Here is a 25,236-nt window from a genome sequence, read left to right on the forward strand (position 1 = left end):
ACTAGGCGGTTCTTGAGCTATTGAACCCTACGTTCTGGTATACGTGTTGGTTTCACCGAAATGGTTCCCTCGTCCGATACCTGCAGGTAGGTGTCACTGATTAAGAGGTCAATGAGGGTGGTATCATTATCTCATTGTCCTAAATTGAAGGGTAATCTGTTTTATGTAATCTATATACTTAGCATACTACGTAGACCTTTATAGTTTATCAAGGGATGCAGTTTTAGCTCAATATTTCTAATATTTAACAAATGTTGTTCAATGATCTATTTCTTTTTTTATAATGCTACCATGTTATAATCTATCCACATGATTCCCTACATGGCTCCCTCCTTAAATGTTTAGTTATTTTGTAGATTAATGCTCTCGAGAATATATATATATATATATAAAATCTATTTTTTTAGAATGCTACCATGTTATAATCTATCCACATGGCTCCTTAAAATGTTTATTTATCTTGTAGATTAATGCTTTGTAGAGTATATATATATAGTGATCAAATACAACAGAAATTATCTTGTAGATTAATGCCTTCTAGAGTATATATATCTATCTATATATATAGTGATAGAAAAATTATATATATATATAGATCAAATACAACAGTGATAGAAAAATTATATATATATATATATATATATATATATATATATATATATATATATATTAAAATCAACCATATTTTGGTTTTGGATTAAGTATTTAAAAAAATTCCTCATCACCTTTAACACGTTAGGATCAATTAGAATAACATCACGATATGGTTTATACAGCTAAAGTCTTGAGACATATTGATTTTAAATGTAATTATACATAAAACTACTTAGAGTTGTTATTGATCGATTGGAGGCAATGCTCATAAGCTTGTAATGTGATGGTGTCTCAAAAACGGGGAGAAACGAAGAACGGTCAGGTTTATAAACATAAAGTCAATGTGAACATTGAGATTTGTGTCTTAAATAGACTCGTTCAGTAATGAACCTCAAATTTATAATTACCTTAATTTTTTATTCCTGCAGAGATTATTGTAATTAGTTTGCAAAAATGTATTATTTATTTATTCATTTTTAAAATTATTCGCAAACTTCACATTTATAATTACCTCAATCTTTTATACCCGCAGACAATATTGTAATCAGTTTGCAAAAATGTATTTATTTATTTACGTTTAAATTTATATGTTTATTTAGAAATTAAAAATTTACCATCCTTTCTCTTTATAATAGCATATTTAAAAGCTTAAAATTTTGAGATCAAAATAAAATTCCAAATATATTTTAATATTTGATCATTTTCAGTCTACATGGGATAGCTTAAGTGGTGATGGTCATGGAAATGAAGTCTCATCGAACTGGAGATCTAGGGTTCGAATCTTGTGCTATTGTGCTACCCTCTCCCTGTAGCGGGTGAATAATGGACATGTAAACATGCTTACAAAAAAAATACTTGATAGCTTTTAAAATAACTTAAAAAAACATTGGATTCAAAATAAAATTCCAAATATTTCTTAAATCTTTAAACAAATCTTGAAACTTTACTAAATATTACTTGACTTTGACTAGGATCAATTCTATTTAATTGTTAGAATGAATCTATTATACACCTTTAACCTGTTACTACTTGGCTTTTATCTATTTTAATCTTAGAGTGTGGATTTTTTTTTTGTTATTTCTATTTCCATCTGTTTACAAAAATTATCTATAATTTCATGTATTTCATGTACAAGAGACGCTATTGAAATTGGAAGACAAACTTAAACTCTTTTTTTATACAAATATATGTCATTTCACTGCATGGGTTAGAATTACAATATTCTTTGATCTAAAAATTCAGTTTTATTTTTTCTAGTATAGATAGGTCATACACATGTAGGTCATACACATGTATATTTTGGAATTGAAAGAGGGCTTCAAATTAAAGAACATGGCCTAACTCCAAACCTCTTACTAAAAAAATGTCATTTCACTAATAAGAAATAATAATAATAACTCACTCGATGCTTACCCATCTTTAAATAAGAGAAATGTCAAATGATAATTCCCATCTTTAAATAAGAGAAATGTCAAATGATAATTTATTTTATATAAAAAAATATACAAACCTATTAACATCCCTAAACTATTTAACTTATATAGCCCTGCTAATATTATAAAATTGATAATTTTATAAAAGTAATAATACAAATTAATTAATTAATTATTATTATTAATTTTTATTTATATATTAATAAAAAGTTACTACAGTCCTAATCAAGAGCTCCACCCACGAGAGAAGTATGTTAAGGTCTCTTCGCTTATTTGGGCGTTTTCTTTTTAAAATTAATTATATTAAATAATATAGAACATAATAAATTTATATTAAATTAATAAATTTATATTAAATTAATAAATTTATTAATTTTTCCGAAATTGAGTTAAGTTTACGTTAGTTTCAATATTCTAGTCTACCGAAACCCATAAATGTGGGTAACATGTATTTGGATATGTTGTCTAAAGTTACTCGTTTTAGTATATTTGACTACATAGATAGGATGTATTCAAGTGGTCTAGTTGATAGTGGGAAGATGTCATTAATGAAATAAATTTATAAATATTAAATTTTCAATTATTTTCCCAAGTTATCTAATGACAAGATGGATTCACTAACTTGGACGTTATTAATAGTTAATGAGGGAACATGTACCTAATTAGTAAATAGTTAGAATGCATAACTCGAGGTCTATTTTGTCGATACTACTTGTAGTCGTATGGTGGGAATGTGTGCATATGCATCAAGTGGACAGGTCTACTTATCGCGTGGACTGCACTAGTATAACTATTAATTGGTTACAAGAGTGTCTAAATATACATAAATGAATTAATAATAAATTAAATACCTAACTATTGTGAATTTTATGAATGTATTAAGTCTGGAATTTTATGATAAAATTTAATGAATTTATTAAACCCATTAATTAATAAGCTCATTCAATAATAAACTTAATTTAACAAATCACTATACTTACTTTGGTATAACACCCTATGTATAATTGAATTAAACTCAAATGTTAATGTAATAACTTATTAATTATTCAATAATAAACTTAATTTAACAAATCACTATACTTACTTTGGTATAACACCCTATGTATAATTGAATTAAACTCAAATGTTAATGTAATAACTTATTAATTATTCAATGAAACTTATTGACGTTAATAAATAATATCACATATATGTGGTTTATGATATATAAGATGTGAACAAATAATTGACATTAATGTGTATCATTATATATATATACATAATATTTGTGAGACATTGGCTATTAATGTCCATCATAAAAGTAATTTAATAAATTCATTATAATAAAGTTACAAGTCATTTAATATATAAAACATTGTAAAACAATGAAGACTGTGACCGTGACCGTCAAAAAAATCATAAAGGAAACTACAAGTGGCAGGTAGCTGAGAGGAGTGGAGAGGATTTTTATTCAAGGGCAGTGGAGATTTTGAGAGAGGAAGAAACCTCTCTAATATAAAGGGTGGGAGGTACGGTAAGAAGGGGAGTTTCTTTTTCATGGGAAGTAATTTTGGTCTTTCAAGGATAGAGGAGAAATATGGAGAACATCATGGACAAAGATGAATACAAAGAGGAAGATTGAAGATTGAGCCTTAATTATCCTTGGATCTTTGGGCACGGGGTCAGAAGGCTTCACTTTCAAACTTTTGGGTCTGGGATCTGTAGAGACTGATCCCAGATAGGCAGGGAGGAATTTGGTTGGTTTGGTATCGGAAAGGTGGGACTCGGATTCAGCCTGGAACAACATCGTCTAGGGATCAACACCAACTCGTAAAAACCAGATATGATGGAAAAACCAGGTATGTACATATGTTCAAATTGGAATGTTTAGTTATAAATTTGAAAAGGTATACTCTGCTAGAAATGAATTTATAATTATATTTTGTTAGAAATGAATTTATAATGACAAACATATACTGCTAAAAATGTAATTACAATCTCAAGCTTTACAACCATAGCAACATCATAGAGAAGAGAACATAACAAAATGCTAACCCATCCAATCATCAAGTATGTCCTCTGTCACACATCTAACACATGAGGACCATGCCAAACTCCCCAACCTAGTGACAACAACATCATACATCAACACACCATGTCACTAGGAAACGTCAACAACATCATGAAACAACTACCTCCTAACACCATCATGGTTTAACCCCTTGCTGGGTTAGGCCCATCATACATGAATGTTATATATATATATATATATATAATACTAATAATAAATAATGATTAATTGGGGATAGTATAGAAGATACATGTCTCTAAGGTCATGACCATTAATGAAAAGGCACCTGCCTAGGTATATAAGGAGATCCTCATTTGTAACAATTCCATCTTCTCATACCTTCTATACTTTTCTATATAAATATACCACTTGTTCTATAATGGATGTTTACATATTTTAGATCTTCTAAGTATTTTGCTGCGCACATGAACTTTGTTCATAACATTTGGTATCAAAGTTGTTCGATCCTTTGGCCTCTCAATCGCTGCAGAGAGAAAGTCTGATTCGGCCTTTGACCATTAACTTTTCATCAAGTTCGTTTCCGTTCGATTGAGGCTTTTAGCCAAACAAAGTTTTGGAGATTCTCCATTTTTCGTTAGGCCCTTGGCCATGAAAGAAAAAATATAAAAAAGAGAGAGAATATATAATATTAAAAAAAAGGACAAAAAAAGGGAAAAAAGAGAGAAAATTCAAGTTAAAAAAGTATAGATATTTAAAAAAAGGAATTGTATATTAATTTTTTTTTTAATTATGTATATATATATATATATATAATTATTAAAAAAAGAAAAAATATTATATATCTATATATATATAATTAAAAAGAACAACACCAAAACCTTTGGCTTTCGTACGCAGCTGTAGCCACTGTGCGGCCAACATTCTGCCACTACCTTTGACAAACCCCCATTGGTTCTTCCGGCTCAACAAAAAATAAAAAAAAAATTGAACCATTGGCTTATTATTTCTGTGGCAGCTAGTCAACCATCTTTCTTTGCTACCGCAACTAATCTTCTCTCCCACCGCACAACCAACCTTTTCACACACTCTCGTAGTGACCACCATCACCATCAAAACTGCTCACAATCCTTAACGCGAATTCCGCTTTTTCTGTCTTTCGTGGAATTTCAATCAACCACATGTTAGGATATATCTGCAACTGTTGCACAAGAGGTTCAATAAATACTAACATTAAATTACGATGGAGTCAAGCCAACAAAAGGTCGCATCCTTCCAAAGAATAGAGGTCGTTTGGGTTTAATACAGACTAAGGGTTGAAAATTCAAGTAAAAAAAAAAGTAACTGCTATTAAATTCATTTCGGTCAAGGGTAGTCAATCGTTGTGGAAGTGTTTCCACTAAAGAAGAAGAATAAATTATTTTAATGTCCACGAGGCTAAAGATAGCCTATGGGACAGATTGCTTCTACATCTGCTTGATGTATTCGGTCCTTTTTCTGTGAAGCTTTAAAATAAATGCTCCCAACTTCTCGACAAACCCCTCGCTAAATAGATTATCCCAAGAGCTAGCTACCAGCATATCTGCATAACTTTCCCTGTTGTCTTTGAAGGCCTCACATTTTAAAATGAAATGTTTTTCTGTTTCCACTTTTCTTGAAGAACAAAAATTTCAGACTCTTTCCTCCCACACTTCATTTGGCCTTTTCCAACGCCCTGTTTCACAACGGAGTTGATGAGAATTAGTCCTTAGTTGAGCAATAAGAATTTTGGCTCTCCAAGAGATATTGGCCTCTATGTATGCTTTTGGTTGATGACTATGAGTATTAAACACTTCAATATAGTAATTTTTCTTTTTTCCTAGCTCCTTATTCCAAGTACGCTTGTGGAACTTTTCCATAACAAAATTTTTTTATCTCTTCGCTGTTTATGGGACACGCATTCAAGCAAATACCCCATTTACTAATCCATTTGTTATTTTGCTGCATCCAAGTTTTTTTGCTCTTGCACAATCTATCATTAAAGACAACCGTAAGATAAATTCCTAAAACTACAATTTCTATTCAAAAAGCCATCACCATTACTCTCAGTCGTACCACCATCACAACCGTTGTACCAAATGAAGTCCACTTGTCTTCAATTTTCGCCATTCAATTAAGGAAAAAATATCTTGCCATGCATATTCTATTCTTGGGTACACTATAAATTTAATTACAACCCTTACTTCTATTCCTGGTCAAATTTAAGAACAATAGCAATTGTTTATAAGTGTGGAAGCAAGAGAATCAAAAGAAATCAATTATATTTTAATAGAGTGTTAAAGTTCTAATTAAATATTAAGGCATTTAAAAAAAGGGAAAGGAGTGTGACCAAGTGAATAAGTTGAATATTTTAATATTAAAATGATATTTAAGGTTTGTTTTGAAAGAGAGACAATTATAAAAATATTATTATAAGATTAAAAATGGTTACTTTTAAACACTAAGCCCATTTTGAAATAGAGATTCCCTAAAACCTATAGTAAAAGTGTTAGTGCGCTATTTAAAATCAAAGGATCACTTGCAAGAAATGATATTATAATCTCTATTAATCTTACTCGAGAAAAATTATGTTAGTACTGAATGTGTTAACCAATTAGTGATTCCTGAATTGAATATAACCGAAATGATGGATTCGATGAATAAAAAGCAATGACACAAGCAATCTACAATGAAGTATTGGAGACTATATTTTTGTCTCGCAATTCACTTTTAAAACTTTATTTTGTGACAATAGTGATATAATTTTTGGTTCACCTTGGATGGAATCACTAGGGTCTTTCATCTTAAATACGAAAAAGACATTTTTGCTATTTTCCTAAAAAAAAATTAACGCTACAAGATGATACCTTGAAGTCAGATTCAATAATCCTAGAAGACATATGAGATATCTCAAATGTAATTTTTCAAAAAAGTAAAAATGCGATAAAAAATATCCAAAAGGAAGTTGACAAAATCACCGCTGACAAAAATGAAGAAGTTTCTCGGCTTAAGGATCATAGTGAAAAATTATTTGCGCAAATTAAAAAGCTTAAGAAGGACAAGAAGTGGTTAGAAAACAAACAACAATTTAGTGAGAAGGAAGCGTCGAAATCTTCAAATGTAAAAATCCAAGTTGAAGAAAAGGGAACGAATATTAATCCAATGAATATAACAACTCATGAAGATAACAAGCCAGTTGAAGTAAAAACACATTTCGATGTTGCAATCCAGACGATGAAAGATCCACATGAAGATTTTGTAACCAATTCAAGAACATCAATATTTGAAGTAAATCAGGGAATTGCCACACACATGATAAGGGAAAATCAAACCACAAGAACTCCTTATCGACATCCGAATCACAAGAGTAGACAACTCAATAAATTTTCATATCTATATCACTCGGAACAAAAACAACGAACTCAGGTTCGGAAGACTACTAATGTCAGTGCAAATTAGTGTTGTGATAAAAATTCACACGAAGTATCGAATAACTGCAAGATTCAACAAAAGATTAATTTAGGATGATCAAATTCCTTCTCAGTGCGACAATTTTGTTTATCACTAAGAGTGTCCTATCATCTTGTATCGTTGAAGATGACAAATTGAAGAAGTTCGAAAGATGCGAATAGATTACAAGACAAAGAATAGATGACACACCTTGTCAGCAATAAGCTTTGGGGACAAAGCTTTCTGAAGAGGAAGGCAATATATATATAAACAATCATAAATAATGATTAATTAGTATAGAAGAGGCATGTCTCTAAGGACATGACCATTCATGAAAAGGCACTTGCCTAGGTATAAAAGCGGGTCGTCATTTGTAACAATTCCATCATCTCATACCTTCTATACATTTCTATACAAATATGCTACTTGTCCTATAATGGATATTTACATATTGCAGATCTGAGTATTCTGCTGCATATATGAACTTTGTTCATAACAATGAACAAGATGCAATAATTCAAATATAAACAGGTAGACCACAACCACATCATAATGTGATATTGTTTTCCAGGATACCAACAGATACAACCAAGCTGTGATCATCAAGGCAAACACATGTGAGAAGACCATCAAGCAGTGAGCACAATCATCCAACCAAGGAGAAATAAAACTCCCCCAACCAAAGATGTCCATCAAATGATATAATGCCATGAAGAGAAAGGGCTCCATAAAGATGAACTACCCCCCACTCCCTCAGAAGTTGGATCAGCATCTCCAAGGAAAATCTCTATCAATGTGATGAGAATCACAAATTGGAAGCTCATACAAATTTACAATATGAGATGTAACAGGACCTATCTGAATTTCTATATGGCAAAAAAGCTCAGTAAAAGATGGGCTAAGAGGTTCCAAGTCATCTAGATTCTGGAAAGCACATGCAATATGAGATGTAACAGGACATATCTGAATTTCTATATGGCAAAAAAGTTCAGTAAAAGATGGGTTAAGAGTCAAGACTCGAGAGGTTCCAAGTGATCTAGATTCTGGAGAGCACATGCTCCATTCAAAACACAAATTCTTGAATGGCTGACTCCTGTTAATATTCTAGCAATTAAAGATAGGCTCAAGTGTATGGGCTACACGAATGGCAGATGTGTGATTTGACTGAAGACTTAAACAGCCATGACACCTATTTATAGGACAGCAAGGTAGCCTGAACTTTTTGGGATTGACCTGTTACTGAATGCCATCCTCTGTTTATTGCCTCTCTCCAGTGGAAGGGGGTCATCTTCAGGGATGAATGGATGATTGCATAGGCTGGAAGAACTATACACGATACTATAATACATCTACTTCTTATGGAGAAGGCCTTGTCCATTCAAGTTTATTGGTGAAAATACATCACTTCACCGAGGGTAAATTTCTATGCTTAAATCTGAATTGGCAGTACAATTTGCAGCCATAATAATTTTAGGAATAGACATTGATTCCTTTAATGCTGAAGCCCAGGCAGCCATGCTTGCCTTCCATGCCTACACAGGAAGTGGGGACAAGAATGCCTCTACTCTGGCCAGAAATGAATGATTGTATGACACATTTTCTTTTGTGCATTAATGAACATTAATGAAATATGTGCTGCATTTCTTTCTAAAAATATCATGCCAGCGGAGCAATCTGATGGATTGTTATGGCTTCTCTCAAAATCTGAAAGTCTCGTAGAATATTCTGTAAATTTTGAAATGTTATCTGAATTGTACCAAATAATCTCAACTTTGGCTTTTCAAATGGGGATGTATGCTGGCATTCAAATGGGCTTCTTATGGGCAGCAAAAATTGAAATAATCAGAGGAGACAATAGCAGTGTGGGCTTGAAGAAAACAGGTGGTATAGAGTCTAAAGATCAAAGAACAATAATAATTCAGAGAGATTTTACCTCTCTGCTAGTTCTGCTGTACAATAAAGAGGCCAAGAAGTAGTCAGGCTATTGATTTTTCCTTGGCACTTCAGAATCAGGTCTATGTCTAAAACACGATCACAAACACACTAAAATGCCACAACACTAGCACTTTGCAAAGCAGTGAATCAATATAGTACACGAGAATTTTTAAACCAATTTTTTTTGCTATATTACAATCTTTAATACAACAAACATAGGGTTCCTGTACCAGAGAACATGGCCCTTAGAATTAGCCCTGATACAAGAACAACTAGGGCTTGAGATCAACACTGTATGATCGCCAATCTTGTTAATTTTCCATGAAATTTTGCAGCTACTAAGTGAATAACTGAAAACAAGGCAACTAATACTGAAACCGATTTTACTTTCACTAATATACATAATTTCTTAATCAATAAGCAGCAGAATATGAACGCAGAGATAAAAACACTATCACACAAATTTACACACTCGATTTCTTGGGAAACCCAATTGGGAAAACCCTCTTCTTTGCTGTAGTATTTTATTGATAGAGCTTGAGCAATTGAATCTCTTACAAGGCAATCTGTCACATTGAGAACAAAATTGTTCTCTCGCTGAACTAGCTTGGACTCACCCTGCAAAACACGTGATCCCTGCTCCTAAACCTTTGCGCACTAGCAGCCCTATTTCCTAGCACACTAGGGCCTATTTCTGTGTGCACAAAATCTCCCATTTTGTAGTGAACCAGGGTCCTATTTCTGTGTGCACTTTTTGCTCCTATTTCCTAGCACAAGGCTCCTCCAAACATGTGCACACTTGCTCCTCAAGATTGCACACACCACAGGCAAAGAGATCTCACATAAAACTTGTGCACTCAACAATGAATAAACTTTGTGCCTTCGTCCTGACTCCTTTTATAGATTCGATCCATGCTAAATTAGGCAAGTTACAAATTTAGAACTTGATTTGTGATTGACTAGTTAACTGATTCGAATTGGTTCTCTCCAATCATCACTAGAGTTTGATGTTTCCAACTCGTCCTTTCTAAACTTGAACTGCCACTTGATCCTGTAGTCAAACTGAAGAAGGGACCATGTAACTGATTGTCCAACACTATACATGAACTCGTGAAGTTATTCCCACAAACTGGAAATAAGCTCACCATCTCCATGAACTCGCTCCATGGTCAAGAAAGACAACTCGTGGTCTTTCTGGCTAAGGCACAAGCCCGATAAGACCTTCCACTCGCTAAAATTTTCAACAAATCCACCCTTGGACAAGATACAATTGACTTACTTGTTAAAGGAGCGCTTAACTCAGCCCTTTCGGTCTACGCACCTTGAACAACTGGCAGGTCCTTTGCCACCTCTTCTGCTGCTCCAGAATTGCTTGCTCAAACTGCCACTATCAATACCTCAGCTGCTCCAAACCTCCAAAGATGACTGATCTTAGGCTCACAGATCTGCCCTCTAGCAAGCCTCTTGCTCCTCTAAGATGCCCACTCTTAGGGACTTCAACGTCTGCCCTATAACAATGACTCAGCTCCACCTAAGTCAGTGTACTTAGGGTCTTCAATACACAGCTCCTAACAGTCTCCTAGCTGCTCCAAGGATCTCTGTTCATGAGCTAGACAATCTGCCTTCTTGCAATGACTTGACACACTAATGTCACTGCACACTTCTCTTATGATCTCTCTCCACTTGTTTGGGTTTGGTGGCTAGAGAGGTCAAGAGGGAGAAGCCCTAGACGCAGTGAAGGAAGGGTTCTAGACGCAGCAAGACAAGGTGCCCTAGACGCAGTTGAAGGGAGAGACACCTAGCCGCAATTGGAGGAGATCTAGCCATGCCCTAGCCGCAGTCACAAAGAAGGCATAGCCATAGTCTGGAAGGTGCCTTAGTGCCCTAACCGCAAGCCTTATTCCGCAACAAAAGGAGGCCTAATTAGCAGCCCTAATGCGCTGTCAAGAGAGGCCCATACACAATCTAGAGAGGCTCCTATACGCTGTCTAGAAAAGGCCTTATACACATTTCGGAATGAAGCCCTAGCCGTAGTTTGTGAAGCCCTTATTCCGCAGTAAAGAAGACACTTATACGCAGTTGATGGAGAGTCTTAGCAGCTGTTAACAAAGCCTAGATTTGGCCGCAGTCAAGGAGGCATCATACGCAGGCCTATTCCGCAGCAAGGGACGTTAGGGTCACTATCCACAGCTAGCAAGGGAACCCTAGTCGCAGCAAAGGAGGGACCTTAGCTGCAGCCAAAAGAATCCCCAACACAACAAGAAGAAGCGTAATAGCATCATGGTCAAATTGTTGTAGGTGACAACGTAATAGAGGAAGTTGTTCTGGGTATGATTTAAGGACTGTTTGCTAGGTTGATAAGCCACAATCATAGAAGGAATGCATTGAGGAGATCTGCTCCATAGATCAACATATGTACATAGTTATATGCTTGAAAGTACTGCTGCGGTGATGATGTTTATGTAACTGTTTTGAGGACATTTACTACAGTGTTGCTATGTGCTAGGCCACAGGCCATAGCATCATAGCAAGGGTTTCTTAGAGCTGCTCTCTTAGGACTGTTTGGAGATTATGAAGGAAGTTTAGGACAACTTCAGGTGCCCTTATCAGATCAGCAATTCATCACAGTCAAGGGAGTTTAGGGCTGCATATTGTGCCCTAACCAGAATTGCTGGAGCAGCTAGCAATTGGAGGAATGTTGCATCAGGATATGCTACAACACTCTTAATGATTGAAGACTGTCATAATAATGTACTTTCTACTGCTGTCATAAAATATTAATTTTTTTTTATATTTGTACTATCTCTCTCTCTGCTGAACTATTGAAGAATATAAGAAGAATTGATCAAGGGTTTCCCCACATTGGGGTTTGTCCCTGGCTGGTGCCACATCTTGTGTCCTCTTGTCTTGGCTTGTCTTCTACTGTTTATGTTTATGTTCTATCTGCACTTTACTATCATGCTGATGTGATTTCTAATATGAATATTGACATTGGGCTAATATGAAAAATTGAAGTAAATTGCTCTAAGCATAGAACATACCAAAATTTAACAGATCCCATCTTCCCTTCACTATATTAGCCCTACACTCTGCCCATAAACTCACACTTTTGTACAATCTTTGAGGCTAGTTTCAACCCACTTTAGGACAAACATATACTCAGAACTTCTGCACAAGGCACTCAAACTTTGCAGCCCAAATCACAAGGGATATATATATATATCCTTCTTAGGGTCTCGACCCTCACTCCCATGCACAGAAAATTAGAGCCAAACTTTTAAGATTCCTGAACAGACATTAAGGGTAATGTACCATTGAGGGAAGCCCTAAGTAGGGCACGAATCAGTCACAAAAAGTAACCTCAGAATATGGCAGAACATACCTCCAACTAGGGCCGAAATTCATAGGAATAAGCCTCCACAATTCTGAGCAAACTCGACCACCATTTCAGACTGGAACCAGATCTCTCATGCTCCAATTTCGTCCCTATTTTGGATTTGCTACTCTGTGAGCTAAGTTACCAGGATTCGGATCCGGATTCGGATACGGATCCGCCAGTTTTTTGAAAAGCCAAGATCCGGATACGGCAAGTACAAACAATATAAAATATTTTATAATTTTTAAAAGTAAAATTTATATAAAAATAAAAGAAAAACATATATTAATTTTTAAATATAGTACCTATAAAAATATATATTAGATATATTAAATAAATAATATCAGAATTAATATATTATTTATAAATATTAATTGAATTTGTATAAAATAAAAAAAATTATAATTTCTGTTTAAAATTTTAAATATAAAACTTCTATATAATATTTTTTAAATAATTATTAATTTCAGGTGAAATTTTTTTATTAATTTAATATATTAAAATTAATGTATCATAATATTGAAACATTAATTACTAGTTATTATATTCAAATTAAATAAACTTATTTTTTGAAACTTTTAAAATAAACATATAATTTAATAGTTGTTATATTTAAATTAAATGAAGTTACTTTATAGAACTTACTTCATGAAACTTTTGAAATAAACATATAATTTAATTAGAATATCCAAACAGCCGCATCTTATAATCTTGAAATAAAGTTTATAATATGGTCAACCGCAGGTTTATAATTTTGAAATTAATGAATGCCCTTCTTAACTATTCCCACGGCTGATTTTTCCAATATAGTGTTTTTCATCTGCTGACATTTTCTTTTTGGAATTCTGCGCTGAGATATAATTTGAAAATATGTGCGGACGTCAAACCATATTACACACAGATTAATGAACTCCCGCACGGCTAATTTTTCCAATATCGAGTTATTCATCCGCTGACATTTTCTTTCTAGATTGAGATATAATTTGGAAATATGTGCTAATGTCAAACCATATTATACACAGACAAATGTTGGGCGGGTCGGATCTTCATGGATCCGGATCCGAATCTGTCTCTGATTCGGGGATCCGCGGATCCAGCCACTAGGCCTGACGGATCCGGTAACATAGTCTGTGAGGCATTTGTCCTTCTCTTGGGTAGATATCGCTTGAGAAAATATGCTCATATGGATGCCAAACGAGTTCTCTTCTATCCTTATAATGTTTCTTGGTGGTGTCCTTTCTCACCAAGGGTTATGACATATAACCAAGCCGACCATATCCATCTTGCTCAAACACCAATTTCTTAAGGAATAGAAATCATTTCGCTTGATTTTCGCCACATCATTGAAGCCTTAGGTGCCCCTTAGCCCTTTAAGAGTGTCCCACATGCTCTCAATGATCAAACTATCAATTTCTCCACTTGGTCTTGCGCTCGCAACTTTGGGTACAAAACCCATTGCTTGGGTACACTGCCCACAAACCACTTTTGTGGGTCAATTCCTCGCAAACCCAGTGCCCCAGTGGGTTGTTGGAGTACCTCCCAAGCTACACAAATCAACACTCCCTCTTAGCAAGGGAGGCACTTCCACCACTTGGAAGTATCTAGTCATCGTCGACGACATTAGCTCAATCTCTAGCGTTCACAATTGTAGCATACATTGTAGAATGAACTATACTCATCTCGGTAGTGTCTTTGCCTCAATCTCATTAGAACCTAAAGATCCAAACTTCCATAGGGCATACTCCCTCTGAAGCTAGACTCCCTCTAAGGCTGCACAACCTCCACTAGCTCACATTGCTACTAAACTTGTGTCCATCCAATGTCATTTCGAGCTGCGGTCAAACAATGGGCCTCATATAGACCCCCACAACTCAACCTAGCAAGCGATCTCATCCTCCTGGGTCAGGTACCTCACGTGCACATGAATCCAATCTCAGTTGTGCAACTTCACAATCCATTGAAGATATTAGCCTACCATCATCTCGTTCTGCACATGGAGCTAACTCTTTCATGTCAAAGCACTCCTTGAGCAGTCCCAACAATCTTGACAAGTCATCGAAACTCGATGATTTGCAACCTGCCACACAGCAAAGTGTTGTTCACCAAGTGGATCACTAAAATGCCACAACACAAGCACTTTGCACAACGGAGAATGTACGACAATGAATCAATATAGTACATGAGATTTTTTTCAACCCAAAACTTGCTATATTACAATCTTCAATACAACAAACATAGGGCTCATGTACCAGGGATCAGGGCCCTTACAATTACCCCTAGTACGAAAACAACTAGGGCTTGAGATCAACAATGTATGATCACCAATCTACCCTTGAACAAGATACACTTGACTTACTTTTTGAAGGAACGCTCAACTCAACCCTTTCAGTCCATGTACCTTGAACACCTGACAGGTGCTTTGCCACTCCTTCTGCTGCTCACAAGTAGTTCTGCTACTCCATAATTGCTTGCATCTTCAGACTCTCAAACTACCAATATCAATCCCTTAATTGTTCCAAACTTCCAAAGGCGAATGATGTTAGGTTCAAAGATCTGCCCTCTAGCAACCCTCTCGCTCCTCCAAAGATGCCTGCTCTTAGGGACTTGAATGTCTGCCCTCTAACAATGACTCAACTCCACTTAAGTTAGTGTACTTAGGGTCTTCAATACACAATTCGTAACAATCTCCTAGCTGCTCCAAGGATCTCTGTTCATGAGCTAGATAATCTTCCTTCTTGCAATGACTTGCCACACTAATGTCATTGCACATAAGATCTTCCACTGACAACCCTCTCACTGTGAATTTGTCACATCAATTCACTGAACATAAGGCACACAAAACAACCCTCAAATAGTCCCTTTGAACACTTCAAGTTGACTAATCTAAGGTACACTTAGCAGTCCACACACTTGTAAATTTGACTTTGTGAAAATTTCACCACTGAAATTCTATTGCAACAAATGGTATTATTTCTTCTAATTGTTAATTATATTAGTAGTTTATTGCTATGACAACAACGAAATAAACACATTGCAATCTTTACAAAAAATACTGCAGAAAATAATAGTGCTGGAAACTGAGAAATATGCTAGCACACATAAAAATTGACACAATTATTTTCGAACAAGTGTCCCCAGAAAAACCCAACTTGGCAAAACCGGTGCAACAGTTGAGGGTTTTTATTATTATGTAGCATTTTGGATAATGGATAGTGGCAATCTTGCAAATAAAATACTGGCAAAAATTATCTGAGGGAAATTACCCACTTCGAGCAATCCTAGCACTGTCTAACCTTTGAAAAGCTAGCTGTCCAACTGGGCCTACACATGCTTTTCACTCTGGCGCTGCCTGCCACACGTGCTGCTTGAATTGACTGCCAATCTAGCCGTTCTGCTTGAATTGATTGCCAATCTAGCCGTTCTGCTTGAATTGATTGCCAATCTAGCCGTTCTGCCTGTTGTTGACTGGGAAAACACTCCTCTTTCCCTCTGGAAACTCTTCCCGGCTTCTGGAACTGAAAACATCTTCTCCTCCAACAAAATTCAATTGCCCTTTTGAGGGTTCTGCGCTGCCTTTGCACAGCCTCCTGGAGAAAATCTCAGCCTCTGCAAAGTACTCACCGGATTTGGAAAATCTTCCTCCGACTTCACTATCCCTGCCCTTCTCTGTCTCTGCTGCTTTCTCTGGCTCGAACTCTTTCAGCAACTGCTGCTGCTCTCTGGAAAAATCGAACTCTCCAAGGAAATCGATCTCAAGTGTGTGTGCTCCATCTACCTATCGATTTCTTCTTATAGTCTTTTGTTGGACCTCCAACGACCAAGATTAAAACTTAATCAAGGGCTAAGATTATTTCCCATTCAATCCCTGTGAGTTTCTAGATGATTCACACCTTTCTCAATTAACACTGATTAATTAACCAGATTTCCTAAGTTTAGACTTAGGAAATATTAAAAGGTATGTTAATAATCTAATTGAGCTACCTCCAGGTGGAATTTCCAAAAACAATTTATGGGTTATGGAGAACTCCTGTGTTTTAGCCTCTCCACAAAGTTTCGAGACTAGAACACCTCTAGTGCTATAAAAACTAACACTCCCTCTTTGCGAGGAAGGTGTTCTAGTGTTGCACTATTGCTATGACACCTTGTCTCTTTATCACCCTCTGTACGCTGCTGATGTCTGGCCACTGTGACTGCCTGCCACTAACCACCAACTACTGCGCAACTCTGATGTTGCATCTGTGCTGTTGCTGACACTGCTATGTTGCTACCAACTCTGCATCTACACTGCAACTCCCTATCAACTATTGCTGCTGCAACTGGAACAACTGGAATTGAGAAGCATCCTAAATACTCAATCAAATGTATCTCATGCTGCATCTGTCTCATGAGCATTTGAATGCTACTAGCCACTGCATCGTTCACTAAAGAATCTGCGCTACTGCTCACTCTGCTACAGAGCCTCTTGCTCTGCTGCCAACATTGCACTGTGCTCCTCAGCACCTGTCTGCCACTAGTTTGCAATTGTCACTTGGGTAATGTGACTGCATCACTGACACTGATCCATCATGCTACTGAATACTATGGGCCCCCGTAGCGAGGTAATGATCCATGAGGATACTTGAATGGACTCTGCCCAAGTTTGCAACTCTAGGACTATAACTCCATATCACCCCACCACTCTCCTCGAGGTATAACTGCAACCATGGCAAAATCTTCCTCCAACCTGGAGGACAACTTGTCTATCTCTACAGACGCTGCCGCGTGGTCCTTCTCCTGCTTGTCCTTCTTCTTGAGAGGAAACCAGGTACTATCGTGGCCAAGCTCACCACACCTGAAGCACTTGACCTTAGATAGGTCCTTCTTCTTCTTCTTCTCCCCTTGTCCCTATCTGGGACCCTTTGATGCTAGGACCACATTCTCCTCTTCACCCTTCACGCCCTTGCTGCTGCTTTGTTTCAAGCTGATCACGAACCTCTTGAATCCTTGTGAGGAATGAGTTTATGTCTTCACCCTTCATCATCTTGATGCTTCTCAACTTCTCCTGTAGGAGCATCTTCCTTTGCTCGAAAGTGTTCTCATGCAGCGGGACAAGAGCATCCCACATTTCCTTGGCTGTTTCTTTTTCTGCCACATGTGAGACTACATGGTCTCGAACTGCATCTAGGATCAATCTCTTTGCCTTCACCATCTCCTTACTGTACTCCTTGAGCTGATCAACATTACCACATTGTCCACATAGGCTTTCAGGTCATGTTCATCCAACATGAAGGTCATCCTTGCCTTCCAGATGACAAAGTTGGAGGCTCCCTCCAACCTATCATGATCTCTAAGCCCAATTATGGCCATCTCTGAATCTGGTCGAAAATCTCTGCCTTTTCCTCTGCTCAACTGCTGGATCTGCTATTCGCACTCACTTCTAGAGTGAGGAAATCTGATCACAACTTTTGCCAATCTGCAATTGGAAAAATGGATTTCTAAAACTCAAAATCCCTTGAGAGAATTTTCCCTCTATATGTGCTCTTTCTCTTATGCTCGATGCTGATTCTGCTGCTGCAAAACCCTTCTGCGTCCAAGCAAGGAATCTGCTTAGCGAAAATCTGATCTGCTTCATCGAAACTACTTTCTGACTTCTCTACTGCCTTCTGGAATTGCTCCTAGGCTCTGTGAATTTTTCCTGCCACCTGCACTGGAAAAATCGAACCCTCTGCCCAATAGTTTGATCTGCTAAGCCAAATTCTACTCAAACCTGGAAATCGTATTGCTAGACTCCCTCTTAATCTAGACGATTTCTTCCTTTCACTTCTTAGCTTCCCACTTGATCCAAATCACTCTGATACCATGCGAAAATTTCACCATTGAAATTCTATTGCAACAACTGGCATTATTCCTTTTAACTATAATTATATTAGCAGTTTATTGCTACAACAACTAAATAAACACTGCAATCTTCACAAAATTACTGTGGAAAATAATAATGTTGGAAGCACAGAAATATGCTAGCACATACACATAAAAATTGACAACTATATTTGGACAAATGTCACCGAAGAAACCCAACTTGGGAAAATTGATGCAACAATTGAGGGTTTTTATTATTATGCAACAGTGAAATAATATGAGTACAATCTGGTTGTTGGATACTGGCAATCCTACAGAGAAAATACTGGCAAAAATTATTTGAGGGAAATTACCCTTCACTCTGAGCAATCCTGGCATTGTCTAACCTTTGAAAAGCTAGCCGTCCAATTGGGCCTATGGAGGCTTTGCGTCACTCTGGCGCTGCCTGAATCAACTGCCAATCTAGCTGTCTTGCCTGCTGTTGACTGGGAAAACGCTTCTCTTGCCCTCTGGAAATTCTTCCTGGATTCTAGAACTGAAAACGTCTTCTCCTCCACAAAATTGAACTGTCCTTTTGAGGCTTCTATGCTCTGCATAGCCTCCTAGAGAATATCTTGGCCTCTCTGCAAAGTACTCACCGGATCTGGAAAATCTTCCTCCGTCTTCACTACCCCTGCCCCTCTCTGTCTCTGCTTCTTTCTTTGGCTCGAACTCTTCCGGCAACTGCTGCTGCTCTATGGAAAATTTGAACTCTCCAAGGAAATCGATCTGAAGTGTATGTTCTCCATCTACCCATCGACTTCTTTTTATAGTCTTATGTTGGACCTCCAACGGCTAAGATTAAAACTTAGTCAAGGGCTAAGATTATTTCCCAGTCAATCCGTGTGAGTTTCTAGATGATTCACTTCTTTCTCAATTAATATTGATTAGTTAATCAGATTTTCTAAGTTTAGATGTAGGAATATGAAAAAATAGGTTAATAATCTAATTGAGCCTTATCTAGGTGGAATTTCCAAAAACAATTTCTGGGTTATGGAGAACTCTTGTGTTTTAGCCTCTCCACAAAGTTTCGAGACTAGAACACCTCTGATGCTACAAAAACTAACAGGCTCACCAAATTACAGAGAACTGAGGGCAATATGACATACTGTACAAACTCCTTTTGGACAGGCCTATACTCTTCTCCAACTCACCACTTTCCTCCCATGAATCTGCTCCATGCTGATCCCTTCTTCCCTTCACTGTATTAGCAAACTCACACTTCTATACAATCTTTGAGGCTAGTTTCAGCCCACTTCAGGACAGGCATATACCCAGAACTTCTGCGCAAGGCACTCCGAATTTGAGACCCAAATCACAAGGTATATATCTCCTTCTTAGGGTCTTGGCCCTCACTTCCATGTAAAGAAAATTAGAGCAAAACTTTTCAGATTCCTGAACAGACTTTTATGGGTAACATACCATAGAGGGAAGCCCTAACTAGAGCACAAATCAATCACAGAAAGTAACCTTAGAATATGGCAGAACATACCTCCAACTAGGGCCGAAATTCATAGGAATATGCCTCCACAATTCTGAGCAAACTTGGCCACCATTTCAGACAGGAACCAGACCTCTCATGCTCCAATTTCGTCCCTCTTTTGGATCTGTGATTCTCTGAGGCATTCGTCCTTCTCTTGGGCAGATATCACTTGAGGAAAGATGCTCATATGGATGCCAACTGAGTTCTCTCCTATCCCTTCTTATAGTGTTTCTTGGTGGTGTCATTTCTCACCAAGGGTTATGACATATAACCAAGCCGACCTTATCCATCTTGCTCAAACACCAATTTTTTAAGGAATATAAATCATTTCGCTTGATTTTCGTCACATCATTGAAACCTTAGGTGCCCCTTAGCCCTTCAAGAGTGCCCCACATATTCTCAATGATCAAAATATCAATATCTCCACTTGGTCTTGCACCCATAGTTTTGGGTACAAAACCCACTACTTGGGTATACTGCCCACAAACCACTTTTGTGGGTCAACTCCTCGCAAACCCAGTACCCCAGGGGTTGTGGGAGTACCTCCCAAACTACACAAATCAATAAGGCTGTATTCTATTGCTTGCCTGATATGACTCAGGTGCAAGGTTAAATAGCATTCAGATCGGTTGATTACAGAACATATAACCGTATTCTTAAAATACTTTGTATCAGTGTGGAAAAATTCTGGAAAGAATCCCGATTTAATCCTAAAAATGCGCTTTTTTGAACTAAACAATTTAATCCCCCGACTTTTTGGCGACTTTTTCACAAAGGAAAAAATCCCGATTTTTTCCTTATACTCCCAATTTAATCGGGAATCGACCCAAAAAGTCTGCCTCCCTTCCCAGGCCGCGGATAAAGAAGCCGCAAAGGTGAAAAAACTGTAAATTGAAGCTTCCATCCATGCATTTTCAAATTATTGCATTGTATTGTTTGTCATACTTCTTGCGAGCATAACAGTCTCATTTGTAATCTGTTAGTTTTGAGGTTAAGATATGTTTTTTTTTCCAAGGAAAAACAAATCTTTATACTTCATATTTCTAGTTAGAAAGCAAAGTATACATTGGCTAAGCCTCCAGGCTTTCAGTGATCCAGACTCTAACAACCACTACCCCTTCAAAAGATTACAAAAGTACCAAAAGGACAGGCATACAACAGTCTTCCGTAGAAAGAGCCCCACACCATCAAAAACATTGTTACAGTTGTTGAATGCTTCCAAAAGAAACAACAAAGAGGAGGTCATGAAGATCAAATAGCAACAACCTGTCCAAAAAAAACAAAATCAGTGCCTCATAAAAGAACCCATTTTTCAGACAGGAACAAAGTACCTGTGAAATCTTGTGACAACAAAGATCCTTCCTACAATGAGAGCACGTTTTGAAAGGGAATCTTCTTTAGTGGTGAACTCCCTGTAAATGTGGGCAAAGGTTATGTATCAGAAGTGGATTTTACCTCCAAGAGTTTTTGAATAACAGATGCCAAGGCTAGGTTAGTAATCTGACATCTACTGTTTTCTCAAAAAATAAGCAGCTTGGAGTCACCAAGCATTAATTTTCACATCTACTGTGATACTCACTGTTAATTTTCATTGGACCTACCACCTGACACCTTATTACCCAAGCAGATTACAATCTACTGAATAAATGCATGACTTATTTCTTAATACAATTAGCGGAAACAAAAATTAAAAGGGGAAGAGGATCTCAGTGACTGATTACTTAATGATTTTTAGATGACTCATGATATACATTTATTATATTTTTTGTTGATATTTTGACTCTTGAGAGTTGAGACTCAGGACCCAAAATTCAGGAGTTGATTCACTATTTTGATATGTGATGTAGCATTAGACTTCATATACATATTATATATTAGCTTTCTTTACATGTTTATGTGGAAATGCATTTATTTGATGTTGTGGATACTCTAGATGTTAAAAAAAAAAAATGAATAATTTTGTGTTTTTTTAATTTTGCCGACTTTTTGCCGACTTTTTCAAAAAACTCCCGACTTTGACGAGTTTTTCAACTTTTGGACCCTTGCCGAATTAATCCCGACTTCGACTTTTTCCACATTGCTTTGTATTATAATTTAGTATAATCTATAGTTCTAATATTTACTGTCCTTGGGCCCTTGGGAGGTTGGTTTTATAGGCTCCAGTTGCTTTCACTCTTGCTTAATTTGCTAAGCTAAGTGCACCTTATTTTGGTCAAAGCTCATGTGCCAATTTTTCAACATTGAGGGAAGTTAACCCTTGTAGTTAGCCCTAGTGTGTTGAGCAACAGTACATACTCTTTATCTTGAGAAAGGAAATTCATCAATGCAGTAGTGACTGGATGAGAAGAATAGGTTCATTCTTTTAACACATTTGGGAAACTGAATAGCAAGGACGTTCAACCCAAAAGAGTAAGCAACAATGAAGTTGTCTTTGGAGTTGAATATTTTGTTGCAAGTTAAGATGTTCTGGTGATTACATAATTCTTTTTGACATTGCCACCAAGTGTCGGGGGCTAGTACTTGACAGGATGCCTCATGGCACCCATAATCAAAATTGAAGATAAGGTTCTTATGACAATGCTTCATTGTATCTTCCAGTTGGAGTCAAAACACATTCAGGCATTTGTATTTGCTATTATCATGTGCAAATAGCAGATTTTTGATATGGTCTCTCTTTTTGGAGGAATTGTGATCATCTTTCAAGCATTTCACTATGTAATGTGCATAAGACATCTAATCTCCCTTTGGGTTATGTATTGTGCTACAGGCCTAATTTAGGGTGGCAAATTTACATCTATTTGTAATGATGGACATCTCTCTTCTGCATTCAGTTATTTTGTTTTGTGTCAACGACTTTTAAGTTTTTTGAATTATATTGTGGTGGAGCTGCAAAAGAATGAGGTTTCTTGGCATTGAGGAGTTTTTACCAATGTTGTGAACATCGGCATTGGAATAAAATCGGCAAGGTCTGGAAAACCAAAAAATTGTAAAAATCGGGAAAATATCGGTAAAAATCAGCAAACATTGGCAAAATTAAGATACCATCAAAATATCGGTAAAAATTGGCAAACATTGGCTAAGCCAAAAAATCATGATTTCGAAATAAAATCGGGATGTTCGCAACACTGGTTTTTACTCTGTCAATAGCTTTTGGTGACTACTCTTTGTATTTTCTTTATGCTGACATGATTATGCAGAAAGTAAGTCACAATTAAGTAAAATGAGATATGGCTTACTTTAGCTTAGAGTATCATGTGTGCTAGTGTTTCATTAGAGTAGACTACATAGAGCATGATGCTAGTTGCACATTTTCAGGAGGCCATGTTCTGATTCAAAGTGGAGAGAGATGACTGGGAGTGGAATTTTCAATGTTGGGAATTCAAATGATGAATCTGATTCTGCACTTGGCAACTTTACTCCAGATCAACCTGGTTTACGACCCTATCAGGTATTTTGATAGCATTTATGTTTTGATTTCTCTAAATCTTTTATTTTCCCTGTTTTTGTAGGTTCTGCCTGAGTAAAACTTTGCCAGATACCTGTATTTCATCTTGTTTAATGATCTCACATTTTCCATGGTGTTTAATGATATAACATGTTTAGACTTCTGTTTTTTATGTATTATGTACAGCAAGCTGCAGGAATAATAAGTCAAATATCATTTGCTGCCGAAGAAAGTGTCTCCCCCAAGAAGCCTATTTCTATAGCAGAGGTAGCAAAGCAAAAGGAACTTAGTGGAAATCTAAAGATGGCTGATGATACGAATGTGAGGAGGCAAATCTCCGAGGCTAAATCAAAGGAGCTTAGTGGTCATGATATATTTTCCCCCCCACCAGAGTTGCCGCCTAAATCTTTAAATCGCAGTCTGGAACGTAAGGAAGAGCCCAAGGAAAGTGGAAAGCCAGCACAGCGAAACATCCGCACATCTGTAAAGGTCTCAAATGTAAGCCGTGATATTGAAATCTTTTCCCTTGATGGGTACTGTTTTCCTAGGTGTAGCCATTACATTTGACTTTTAAATGCTTCCGGTCATGACAAATTATATCTGATCATTGTCATCCCTTATCCTTGGCTTGTAAGTGCAGCCTGCAGGAGGTCATAGTAATATTATATTTGGTCAAGAGACTCCAGTAAAGACATCAAAAAGAGTACATGATCAGAAGGTGGCGGAATTGACGGGTAACAACATTTTCAAAGGAGATCATCTCACAAACTCTGCTGAGAAGCCATTGAGTATTGCTAAGTTGAAAGAGATGAGTGGAAGTGATATATTTGCAGATGGAAAGGTGGAAAATAGAGACTGTTTAGGTGGTATCCGAAAACCCCCAGGAGGTGAAAGCAGCATTTCACTAGTCTAATGCAAGCTATTGTGAGATATACTGCAGCGTTAATAACTTGTTTTATATAGTAAGCTCTCATGATGATGAGCTGAGCCAGTGGTTTCGCTTTGCACATCTTAGCAATGCCAGGTTAATAGATTGGATTAGGCTATTTACATTTTCTTTAATTCAAGGTTAGGAAGACTTTTTTATGCTAGTGATGGTAATGAATTTGAGCTGGATGTTTCATGTTAGAGCCTTACAGGAAGCATTATATCAATGGCTACAATAGAATATAGAAGAGATATCCAGAGACCACTAAAGTGCAGTGGAAAAGTTAATACAATGGATCAGACTTCTAGATAATCTTGAGAACATATGTGGCCTAACCCAGTACTATAATTTACTCAGTATAGCTTTCATGGCAGTCGTTGAACTGGATGACATAGACCATTTTCCAGTACTATAATTTACTCAGTGTAGCTTCCATGGCAGTTGTTGAACTGGATGACATGACTAATATCTCTCACTCACTCACACACACACAAATTTCTATCTACTCTCTCAACCCCCCCCCCCCCACACACACACGCATTCGGATAACTGCTCACTTCTGCACTCAGGCTGAAGCACATTTGGTTCTCCAAAATAATGAAGAAAGCAATGTGGGTTTGATATATATAATTAGAGAACCAATGCAGAAATCTTGATTGATGGAAATGATCATTGCCTCCACAAGAAAA

General features: G+C 36.8%; 1 protein-coding gene across 2 annotated transcripts in view; it reads left to right on the plus strand.

Moving 5' to 3' along the window:
* The window catches only part of LOC149267140 (hematological/neurological-like protein), an 80,877-nt gene extending 56,018 nt beyond the window's left edge, over positions 1-24,859 (plus strand). For both annotated transcript variants that reach the window (XM_089431565.1, XM_089431559.1), the window contains exons 3-5: positions 23,490-23,622; positions 23,806-24,117; positions 24,260-24,859. In XM_089431565.1, the coding sequence (XP_089287691.1) occupies positions 23,490-23,622; positions 23,806-24,117; positions 24,260-24,532 (718 nt within the window). In that variant the 3' untranslated portion in view covers positions 24,533-24,859. The remainder of the gene's footprint in view (positions 1-23,489; positions 23,623-23,805; positions 24,118-24,259) is intronic.
* The last annotated feature ends 377 nt before the right edge of the window (positions 24,860-25,236 follow it).

This window comes from Pinus tabuliformis, chromosome 6, assembly GCF_031772625.1.
Source record: "Pinus tabuliformis cultivar Carrire ecotype Pingquan chromosome 6, CPIR1, whole genome shotgun sequence".
Classification (NCBI taxonomy): Eukaryota; Viridiplantae; Streptophyta; class Pinopsida; order Pinales; family Pinaceae; genus Pinus; species Pinus tabuliformis.